Genomic DNA, 11,867 nt, shown 5'->3' on the forward strand with positions numbered 1-11,867 from the left:
GCCTGGGATAAGCACAGAGGATCCTTAGTTGTGGGGGGAGTTAGGGGTAAAGCCTGAGATAAGCACAGAGGATCCTTAGCTGTGGGGGGAGTTAGGGGTAAAGCCTGGGATAAGCACAGAGGATCCTTAGCTATGGGGGGGAGTTAGGGGTAAAGCCTGGGATAAGCACAGAGGATCCTTAGCTGTGGGGGGAGTTAGGGGTAAAGCCTGGGATAAGCACAGAGGATCCTTAGCTGTGGGGGGAGTTAGGGGTAAAGCCTGGGATAAGCACAGAGGATCCTTAGCTATGGGGGGAGTTAGGGGTAAAGCCTGGGATAAGCTCAGAGGATCCTTAGCTGTGGAGGGAGTGAGGGGTAAAGCCTGGGATAAGCACAGAGGATCCTTAGCTGTGGGGGGAGTTAGGAGTAAAGCCTGGGATAAGCACAGAGGATCCTTAGCTGTGGGGGGAGTTAGGGGTAAAGCCTGGGATAAGCACAGAGGATCCTTAGCTGTGGGGGGAGTTAGGGGTAAAGCCTGGGATAAGCACAGAGGATCCTTAGCTGTGGGGGGAGTTAGGGGTAAAGCCTGGGATAAGCTCAGAGGATCCTTAGCTGTGGAGGGAGTGAGGGGTAAAGCCTGGGATAAGCCCAGAGGATCCTTAGCTGTGGAGGGAGTGAGGGATAAAGCCTGGGATAAACACAGAAGATCCTTAGCTGAGGGGTAAAGCCTGGGATAAGCACAGAGGATCCTTAGCTGTGGGGGGAGTTAGGGGTAAGCCTGGGATAAGCACAGAGGATCCTTAGCTGTGGGGGGAGTTAGGGGTAAAGCCTGGGATAAGCACAGAGGATCCTTAGCTGTGGGGGGAGTTAGGGGTAAAGCCTGGGATAAGCACAGAGGATCCTTAGCTGTGGGGGGAGTTAGGGGTAAAGCCTGGGATAAACACAGAAGATCCTTAGCTGAGGGGTAAAGCCTGGGATAAGCACAGAGGATCCTTAGCTGTGGGGGGAGTTAGGGGTAAAGCCTGGGATAAGCACAGAGGATCCTTAGCTGTGGGGGGAGTTAGGGGTAAAGCCTGGGATAAGCACAGAGGATCCTTAGCTGTGGGGGGAGTTAGGGGTAAAGCCTGGGATAAGCTCAGAGGATCCTTAGCTGTGGAGGGAGTGAGGGGTAAAGCCTGGGATAAACACAGAAGATCCTTAGCTGAGGGGTAAAGCCTGGGATAAGCACAGAGGATCCTTAGCTGTGGGGGGAGTTAGGGGTAAAGCCTGGGATAAGCACAGAGGATCCTTAGCTGTGGGGGGAGTTAGGGGTAAAGCCTGGGATAAGCACAGAGGATCCTTAGCTGTGGGGGGAGTTAGGGGTAAAGCCTGGGATAAGCACAGAGGATCCTTAGCTGTGGGGGGAGTTAGGGGTAAAGCCTGGGATAAGCTCAGAGGATCCTTAGCTGTGGAGGGAGGGAGGGGTAAAGCCTGGGATAACACAGAAGATCCTTAGCTAAGGGGTAAAGCCTGGGATAAGCACAGAGGATCCTTAGCTGAGGGCGGAGTTAGGGGTAAAGCCTGGGATAAACACAGAAGATCCTTAGCTGAGGGGTAAAGCCTGGGATAAGCACAGAGGATCCTTAGCCGTGGGGGGAGTTAGGGGTAAAGCCTGGGATAAGCACAGAGGATCCTTAGCTGTGGGGGGGAGTTAGGGGTAAAGCCTGGGATAAGCACAGAGGATCCTTAGCTGTGGGGGGAGTTAGGGGTAAAGCCTGGGATAAGCTCAGAGGATCCTTAGCTGTGGAGGGAGTGAGGGGTAAAGCCTGGGATAAACACAGAAGATCCTTAGCTGAGGGGTAAAGCCTGGGATAAGCACAGAGGATCCTTAGCTGAGGGCGGAGTTAGGGGTAAAGCCTGGGATAAACACAGAAGATCCTTAGCTGAGGGGTAAAGCCTGGGATAAGCACAGAGGATCCTTAGCCGTGGGGGGAGTTAGGGGTAAAGCCTGGGATAAGCACAGAGGATCCTTAGCTGTGGGGGGAGTTAGGGGTAAAGCCTGGGATAAGCTCAGAGGATCCTTAGCTGTGGAGGGAGTTAGGGGTAAAGCCTGGGATAAACACAGAAGATCCTTAGCTGAGGGGGGAGTGAGGGGTAGAGCCTGGGATAAGCCCAGAGGATCCTTAGCTGTGGAGGGAGTGAGAGGAAAAGCCTGGGATAAGCTCAGAGGATCCTTAGCTGTGGAGGGAGTGAGAGGAAAAGCCTGGGATAACCTTAATGCTGGGCAGAATTGGGTGTGAAGGCAGCGAGGAAGCAGGGTCTGTGGTTATATCTGCTTCTAGCTGATGGAGCTGCAGAATCTCACCACTGCAGGGCAGCAGAGATCAGGAAAGGGAAAGGAGGGAGCAGGAGCTGCTCGGTGCTACCCAGCATCCCCCTGGCCGATCTTGAGCCTTGCAGGGCTTTGGGGGCCTGCGGTGAGGGGCGGGAGGGATCTCCCTTGCACCAGGGCTGTCAGAGGGGCAGGAAGATGCCCGGCGGTGTCTCTCTCTGCTCAGGTAGGGCTGGGCGGCTTGGCTTGGGGCTGTGCGTGTGAGTAAAGATCCTGGGGGCAGCGGCAGATAATGGGCAGCAGTCAGGCATGCAGAGGGGTCAGGGGCTGGCTCCCTCTGCCATTTTCTTGCAGTGATGATCCAGGCTGAACTTAGGGAGATTTCACGGCATCTGGTTCTTAATCTGCTTCGAGGGGGGGGGGGGGTTGGGATCGTTTATTTTATTTTTCTGAGGCACTTAAGATGAGCTCTCAGCAAACTGTGATTGGGCACCCCCTGAGTGTGCTATGGGTTCCTTTTCTCATTCTCTTTTTTTTATTTTTTTTGCAAGAAAATTCTGTGATTGAAACTCCCTGGGGAAATCCAGAGAGCCAGATGTGCACAGGAAAGAAGAAGCATTAACAGATTTCCAGATGCCTTGCAAGACCCAAAGAAAAGCAAATTCTCAAGTCAGGAAAGCGGTTCTTAAAGTTTCACGGTGAAATGCACTTGGCCGTGTACTTCTGTCGGTGACCCTCCCCCGGATAACATTCTTGAGCGGGTTCTATGTCTGGGGGGGAGGAGGAGGGGAGGAAATAGTGTTTCTGAGAAGAGATTTTTTTTTTAATTATTATTTTGGGCTGTGTGTACGGTGGTGCTTTTTTTTGTAAGAATTGTGTGTGTATGGGGGGAGGGGTTAGAGGAACTGGGGAGGGATGTTTGGAAGGCGAGAGAAAAAGTGTGTTGGGGGGGTATTTGGAGGGAAGGGTGCGTGTGAGGATGGTATGTGTGTGGAGGTGTTTGCACAAGTGAATGATTATAGGTGGGATGGGTGCATTGTGTTTTGGAGAGAGTGTGTGTGTGTCTGGGAGGGATTCATGTGCATGTGTTGAGGGTTATGTATCAATTTATTTCCATTTCATGTCCCGCCTTTCGCTTAAGAAAATGAACAATAAAAGCATCACGACAAAGAAATAAAACACAGAACTGATATATACAACCCAAAACAGACTACAGATTAACATCCATAATCCCCATAGAGTAATAACTGAAAATATGTACACGACAATTAAATGAAAATGACGAGATTCCCTCTCCAACACAGCAGTGCCACACTGGTTCCGGCAATCGCTATTCTAAGATGAGTGCGTGGGAGCGCATAGATAGGTTGTGAAACCCGCGCACAGAAGAAATCCCAATATTATTTGTATTATACTGGCTTATAGTGCACAAATCTGAGTTCATAACAAAAAAACTGTAAAGAAAGTTTTTATGCATATAAAGTTTCAAAAATTTGTGGATGTGTGTGTGGTATGCAGGGTATGTGCGTGTGAGGAGGGGTGGTGTGCAGCGTGTATACGTGTAAGGAGGGGTGTGTGCTTGTGCCATGTAAGAAGCATCAGGATATGTTATATGTTTGTGTATTTACTTGAGTTTTGCTACTGCAACTCAATTTTATTGTAAACCGCCTTGAAATGAACTTGAAAGTCGGTATATAAGGATATATAAATAAATAAATAAATAAATAAATGTGTGCTGTACAGGGTGTGAGCGTGTGAGGAGGGGCTTGTGCTTGTGAGAAGGAATTTGTGCATGTGAGGTGGGGTGCGTATATGTTGTACAGGGTGTGTGCGTGTGGTGTGCAGGGTGTCTGCATGTGTCCGAGGGGGTTTGTTTGGGGCCACTGTTGGGCAGCACAACATCCCAAACAACTGGTGACCCTGGCACCTCCCCCTTGCACCCAACTGCATGCTCCTCAGGTTGGGCTGCCATTGGTCAGCCCGGGGAGTATGCACACATGTCCGGATGCTGAAGAGCGCAAACGGAAGGTTCCTGAGCCGGCTGCGTGCCTCAGGCTGGGTGCAGATGTGCACTTCTGGGGAGGGGGAGTCAAAGAAGGAAATGGGTGGCAGCATGCTGGCTGTCCCACTTTTCTACCTCTTGGGCATCCCATCAGCTTGGTATCCCGGGTGTGTGCCTGTTTTGCCCACTAGCAGTGTCACCCCTGAGGGTGTTGGTGCGTTGGGGATATGAGGAGGAGTGTATGGGGAAGTGGGGTGCATGTGTGGGTTTTTTACTGTATGCTATATGCATGGTGTGTGTGTGTGTGGTACATGGGGGTAGAGGGGAGGTGCAGCGGCTGGCTCAGACTGTGCTGAAAGCCACCAGGAGCAGGAGAAACCTACTGTTTACTGTGTTACACAAAAGCAGAAATGAATTTGCAGCAGACAGAAATGTATTGCACCTATGGAGCCCCAGAGACACAGCCAGAACCAGCATTGGGGGGTGGGGGGAGGTGAACAAGCAGAGGAATTGCCCTGGGTCCCCAAGCCTCAGGGGGCTTCTTGGCCTGTCCAAAGCTGAACAGAGCATGGGTAGCATCAGTCTTCAGGCCATGAACAATTTGGAGAGAGCTGTTGTTGGGGGACCCGTGAGCCAGCATGTGTTCATGGGCCCTGCCTGCGGCCCTGCTCCTCCTGTGGGTTTCCATGGTAACGGGAACCCGTTCGGGAGGACGACTGGGGTTGACGCAGGTCTCTTAAGCGGTGCTCTAGTTCACAGATCCTATGCTGAGTCTTTCTGATGTGTCCGGGACCCAAAGGAAGAAGATTTGGGAAGGGTCCATGGGGTGGGGTGGGGAGGGCATGAGATAGAGCACCCAGAAAAGGGGCCATGGGCGTGGAAGAAGGGGAAGATAGGGCAGAGAGCAGCCAAGAATGGGCCAAAGTGCGGGAGGCAGAAGGGAGAAAGCACTCAAGAAGGGGCCATCGTGTGAGGAAGGGCAGAAGGAAGAAATCCCAGAATCCTCCAGGGTTCCCCTCCCAAGCTTTTGCCCTAGGCCTTACTGTTTCTAAAACTGGCCCTGCGCACAGCACGGATAACTTAGGAGAGTCAGCGCTTAGCCCGGGTTAACCATGTCGAGCTGATCAATCCTGATGTTTACCCACGCTGCATGCAGGGAGGGATCTGCGGTTTCAGTTTCCTCTGGGCAAAGCAGAGCGATGCAATGGGGGCCAAATCAGGCCTGGCTGAGCTTGTTCCCGATGACCTGGAGGTGCCTGGCGATCGTAAAATGCTGAATTTCCTGCGCTTGCACCATTCCCTGAGCCACTAAAAAGCTGCCTTCCTTGGAAACTGGGAGCTTGTCATTCTCAGCCTGGGATGCGTTGCCAGGAGAGGAGGGAGTGTGGGGGTTAGATGCAGGGGGGGCAGGAGAGGAGGCTGTCATTGGATACAGGGAGCTCCGGGCCCGAGTGTGGTGGGGGTGCCGGGGTTAGATACAGGTAGTGCTGATGATGGGAACAGTGGGGTTACTGGGGTTAGATTCAGGGAAGTGACCTTGCTGGGAGTGGTGGGGGTTGGGTTGGGAGCCTTGGTGCTGAGTACAGTGCGGGGGTGCTGGGGCAGGACACGGGTATTCTTGGGAGCACTCCAGATTTGGCCCGGAGACTCAGAACTTCTAAAGGAATTGCTCGTTCTCTGGGCCAGCATCGTAAAACTCCGGGTCCTGCTGCAGAAACAGGACCCCAGAAGAAAAAAAAAAAATCGCCTGAGCGCCCTGCTGGGAGGAGATCAGTTGAGCCTGTGCGTAGGACCCAACTGCTGGAACGAAGAAGGAGGCAATCTGTCGGGCTGTGTGAGATGGAAGATGGAAGGGTGTGGGCCTCTGTGACAGAAGGAAAGAGGAGGCGATCTATGGGAGCCACGCAGGGGAAGCAGTTGGAGGAGATCTGTCGGCCCTGAGGACCAGAAAGAGGAGGCCGCCGTTGGTGGGTTCGGAGTGAGCATGTGTGTGTGAGAGAAAAATAAGGGTGTGAGAGGGACAGAAGTGTGTGTGTGTGTGTGTGCAATGTGTGTGGAAGAGGGAGAGAAGCAGGCGAGCGAGCACGTGCATAAGAGTGTCTGTGTGGGAGATTGAAAGGGAATGCATGAGTGTGTTAATATGTGCAATGTGTGTGGAAGAGGGAGAGAAGCGAGCAAGCACATGCGTAAGAAGTGTCTGTGTGGGAGATTGAAAGGGAACGCATGAGTGCGTTAGTGTAAGTGAGAAAGTTTGTGTGCATGCTGCTGCTAATGTGGCCCCTGACAAATGTTTCCAGGTATGGGTGACAGGGAGCTCTAATGCTGAGTGCGGAGAGGAGTGCTGGCGTTTGTGTTACTTCACAACGTGCCTGGTAATGGAGGGAGCTAGTATCGCTCTTACTGAGTTGGAAACAGAATTGGAATTAGAAACATGACAGCAGAAAAAGACCGTATGGCCCATCTAGTCTGCCCGTCAGTCAAATTAAATGAGCATTATAATTCCCATCCCTTCCTTAGAGCTCCCCTGTATTTATCTCTTGCTTTCTTTAATTCAGATACATTTTTTACCTCCACCAGTTACACTAGCAGGCCATTCCTTGCATCCACCCCCCTCTCTAAAGAAATATTTGCTAAAATTACTCCTAAGTCTATCCCCTTTCAATCTCATCTCATGAGCCCTGTTCTAGAGCCTCCTTTCCATTGTAAAAGGCTCCCCTTCTGTGCATGGAAACCTTTGAGATATTTGAATGTCTCTATCATATCTCCCCTATTCCACCATTCCTCTAGGGTGTACATCTTTAGATCTCTAAGTCTATCCCCATCTGCTTAGAACGAAGACTACTGGCCATTTTAGTAGCCACCCTCTGGACCGACTCCATCCTGTTTATTTAATTTTGAAGGTGGGGGGGGTCTCCAGAATTGCGCACAGTATTCCTCGTGAGGTCTCACCAGGGATCTATACAGGGGCTCTATCACCTCCCTGTATCTGCTGACCATTCCTCTCTCTATGCACCCAAGCATCTTTCTGGCTTTTACTGTCACTTTTTCCACCTGTTTGGCCACTTTTTAAGATCATCGGATACAATCACCCCCAGATCCTGCTCTTCCTTTGTGCTTAGAAGAATTTCATCTCCCAATACTGTACCATGAGGCGAGCACACCTTGGTATGGGGACCAGGGGAAACATCCTGCTTCAGCCCAGCCAGTCGTTACAGAGATTTGCTTCAGCCTGTGTAGCATGGGTTTCTTTTCATTTAGAAACGTATGTATTTCCCAACTGGAGTTTTTGGGGTTTTTTTGTGGCTTTTACATCCTCAAAATTCACAGATGATGCATTCATCGGACACTGACATGAATTCTGAAACATATATGTATTACTTGTGTGTGTGTGTGTGTGTATATAAATTCACATATATATACAAAAAATGTAATATTTAAAAGCATGAAGTCCAATTATGTGTGTTTACAGTATTGTTCTAGGCAGGACGGTGGTGGAGTTATGATTGTTGAGTTTGCTTATCAGACTCGGAGGGGCAGAGGGGATTATGGGGCATGGAAGTTTAAATGGGGAAAGGGTGCGGGCAACAGGCCGAAGGTTCACTTAAGTGTTTCTAATACCCTTGCACTGGCACTGCCCATTGATACAAGGAAGGCCCTTAACACCATGCTTGCACGAGGCCAGAAAGAGGAAGAAGCCTTACGTTGCCTTTGCGTGGACCCGCACAGGCCAGAAGAAGGTGGAGGGTGTGCCCGGGTCGGCCAATGCAGGGCTAGAAGGAGGAGGTGGCGTGCGGCTGCTGCTCCCATCAGCCTGAGCAGAAGAGGAAAGCTACAGCAGGCCAGCAGCATCAGATTCACATGGGTCCAGAGGGGTGAGGAAGGATTAGAGTGCTGGGGGTGGACAGGAGAGGGACTGTAGTGGTCAATATAAATACATTTTTTTTTTACTTATTATTTCATATATTTGAAGGCAGTTAACCTGAAATAATAACCCTATGGGTTGTTGTTTTTTTTGCTTTTCATTAGCAAGTGAAGAATCTTGGATTACAAGCGAACCCTCTGTGGATGAGCAATGTCAAGGGGACTACAGCCAGAGCCCGGTGCCACCTGGAGCGACTTCCGTGGACAGATGCAGCGAGCACACCTCTGATGTGGCAGACGAGGCTGATCCGCCCTCTCCGTGCGAAGGGAGCCCCGGCAGACAGGAGGACGCCGGCGAGCTGAGCGATGCCCTGGTGCAAGAGAGATCGCCCCCGCCCACCGAGGGAGAGAAAACCCCGCCGGACGGCGAGGGAGCGGCGGAGAGTTCCTTCTCGTGTGCAGCATGCGGGAAGGCGTTCCCCAAGATTGCCAACCTCGTGCGGCACCAGAAGATGCACCAGAGCGAGGGGACGTTCCTGTGCATCGAGTGCGGGAAGAGCTTCAGCCAGAAGTGTTACCTGACCAAGCACCAGATCATCCACATGGGGGAGAGGCCCTTCCCCTGCGCCGAGTGCGGGAAAAGCTTCAGTCAGAAGACGGACCTCACCACCCACCAGAGGATCCACACGGGCGAGAGACCGTTCCCCTGCGCCGAGTGCGGGAAGAGCTTCAGCCAGAGGAAGCAGCTCATAAAGCACCAGAGGATCCACACGGGGGAGAAACCCTTCTCGTGCAACGAGTGCGAGAAAAGCTTCAGTCAGAAGGCCCATCTAATCATCCACCAGAGGAGCCACACTGGGGAAAGGCCGTTTTCCTGTGCGGAGTGTGGGAAAAGCTTCAGTCAGACCTCACATCTTAAGCTGCATCAGAAAATCCACACTGGGGAGGGACTGTTCATATGCATCGAATGTGGTAAAAGCTTTGCCCAGAAGACGGATCTCACCATTCACCAGCGCATACACAGTGGGAAAAGGCCCTTTGTGTGCATCGAGTGCGGGAAGAGCTTCATCCAGAACAAACAGCTGGTGAAGCACCAGCGGGTGCACACGGGGGAGAGACCCTATTCGTGCGTTGACTGTGGGAAGACCTTTAGTCAGAAGTCCCATCTCACCATCCACCACCGGAGCCACACGGGGGAGAGGCCGTTCACCTGTGCTGAGTGTGGGAAAAGCTTCAGTCAGACCTCGCATCTGAAGAGCCATCAGAAAACCCACACTGTGGAGGGGCTGTTCATCTGCACGGAGTGTGGCAAGAGCTTCAGCCACACTTCACACCTGAAAGGCCTGCAAGACAGCTACGGAGGACACAGGTCACTGGTATGCAGTGACTGTGCGAACATCAGCCAGGCATGGCATTTGGAGGAAGTGAGGGAGGGCTCGCAGGATCCCGAGGCGGACGTAAAGAAACCCAATTCTGAGCCATTAGAGAAGGCAGAGGAATCCTACTGACGTGTACAGGCTGTGAACATCTCCAGGAGGCGGATGTTTCCCTGCAGGTATTGAGATGGAGCACCAGCAGGCACGCTGGAAAGAGACTGCAGAAGACACGGGGCCGTGTGAGAGACGGCTTATGGCTCACTGGAGAATGCCAGCAAGGGCAGAGTTTCAAAGGCCTGTTCAAAGAACTGGCAGGAGACCCCCCTGCAGTTTCTGCCCACAGCTGTGGCACATAATCTCCTCCAGGAGGAAACCAGCTTGTCTTTTGCCGCAGTGCGTATCATGAAGAGAGCTCGTGCTGTGAACTGGAGCAAACACCAGGCTCTCTCTTTGTATGGAGACATTGCCGGTAGGTTTAACCTCTCCTCAAGGTGCTCTCGTACCGTCAACACTGTGGCTTGTTGAGGCCCTGAAGTTCTTCCCATTTTGGGATTGGTACCCGAAGAAACTGTTTTGAGCGGTGACAAGGTTCTACCAACGATGTGATAACTTTTCGACTTAGACAAAAAAAAATTCACAGGTTGCTTTGGTGAAAGATTAAGGATTATTTCGGAGAATCCTCCTCTTCCCCTCCCCTCCCCTAACATTTCCCCATATTTGATTAAACAACAAGGCATACAAGGATTTGAACAGGAATAGTTGTCAAAATATCTGTGGCTAGAGGAAGGGGGCAAGAAGGTAACACAAAGCGGTTGAGGGATATATGCGAAGGACATGGACGCCTAAAACGAATCCCGAAACAACTCCTAACAAAAGGCAAGTCACTCACCAGCTCGCCCTGTGAGCATCTGCGACTCTGAGTCTCAGGCTGAAGCATGGGAAAAAAAATCCAAAAGAAGGGGATATAACAGCGAGAAAACATCTCCACACCCACCAACTAATCTATAGAAACCCAGCATGTGCTGAGATTGTACATCCCAAGAGGTGGAGGAGGAACGGGCCTTACAGCTACCTACAGAGCTATACTCATAGGCTTCCAGGCCTTCTTAACAGCATGAAGAGATCCAACAGAAGGTGCTAAAGAATGAATTAAACAAATCCACTTGTTTGCTATAACATGAGCCCTGTGTATCCCGGACATAGAGAGATCGATAGTTGTTAGCCGGCTCACTTAATGGGGGTACTCCGGCTGTCTTAAAGTTAGCCGGCTATGCCGACCAGAGTTGGCAGCATAAATTATGCGACTAACTCCAATATTCGGAGTCGGGCAGGCTCCTAGCCAGTTAGACATAACCGGCTAACTTTAAGATAGCCGGGGATATTCAGTGGTGTGGACGCACCACTGAATATCCCCCTCGTTAGCCGGTTAGCTATATCCAGCTTAACTTAACTAGCCGCTCCGTGGCTGAATATCACTGTCTCTGTGTCCAGGATACGCAGGGCTCATCTCGATGTGTGCCGAGGATTTAGGTGCATGTGACTGAATATCCCCGGCTAGCCATTTAAATAGATAACTTTTCAGTCATCCGTCTAAAAGGCTTTGGCGTATCGACCTCAGATTGTCTCTATATTTCTGATCCTTGCACAGGGAAGGATGTTGGGTTTCAGCAGAGAGAGAGGGTGTGCACTGTACAGAATGTGAGAGGAGGGGGTCTCAGAAGGGAGGAGAGCGTGGATTGCGTATTGCTCGAGCTCTCTTCCAAAGGGGGGGGGGGTGACGGGGGGAGGAGAAATAATAATCTCTATTGTGAGAAATGTCTGACACATCCCATGCCCTCCATTTCCTGACTCCTGTCAACAGAGAGATGACATGATTGCATCGAGCTGTCAGCCTGCGTTTTAAAGTTAGATCCTTTTTAATGTAAATTACCTTTAAATAAATGTATTTGCTGCAAGTCTGGGATCATTTTCTGACCTGGCGGGAATGGGTGCTGAAGGTGAACAGGACACCGGGGGCCAGGATGGGATCCATCCTGGGGACCACCAAGAAGGAGGGGCTCAGGGAGGTTCTGGTGGGTCCGATCCGTCCATCTCTGGAGACAGGAGTGATTTCAGAAGGAAGGAGATGAGCAGAGGCAGCCTCCTACCCATCCCCCTCTCCCCACCCCCCCTACAAACATGGGGATTGTGAGGAGGATGACAACAGCTGTTGACTTATTGGCCTGATGGGATAGAGGGGGGAGGATTTAGTGAAGGAAAGGACAGTGGCGTAGCCTGAGTTCGTCAGATTGCAGGATCTGAGGCAGCATGGTGTTACCAACGGGAAGGTCGTTGTTTTT

The 11,867-nt window shown here is 51.4% G+C and overlaps 1 protein-coding gene across 1 annotated transcript; it reads left to right on the forward strand.

The window, feature by feature from the left end:
* The first annotated feature begins 2,378 nt into the window (after positions 1–2,378).
* LOC115083835 (zinc finger protein OZF-like) lies at positions 2,379–11,483 on the forward strand. The gene is made up of 2 exons (XM_029587860.1): positions 2,379–2,515; positions 8,318–11,483. Exons 1-2 carry the CDS (start codon positions 2,488–2,490, stop codon positions 9,658–9,660), a joined length of 1,371 nt encoding a protein of 456 aa, XP_029443720.1. The 5' UTR covers positions 2,379–2,487; the 3' UTR covers positions 9,661–11,483.
* The last annotated feature ends 384 nt before the right edge of the window (positions 11,484–11,867 follow it).

Source organism: Rhinatrema bivittatum, chromosome 2 (genome assembly GCF_901001135.1).
Source record: "Rhinatrema bivittatum chromosome 2, aRhiBiv1.1, whole genome shotgun sequence".
Taxonomy (NCBI): Eukaryota; Metazoa; Chordata; class Amphibia; order Gymnophiona; family Rhinatrematidae; genus Rhinatrema; species Rhinatrema bivittatum.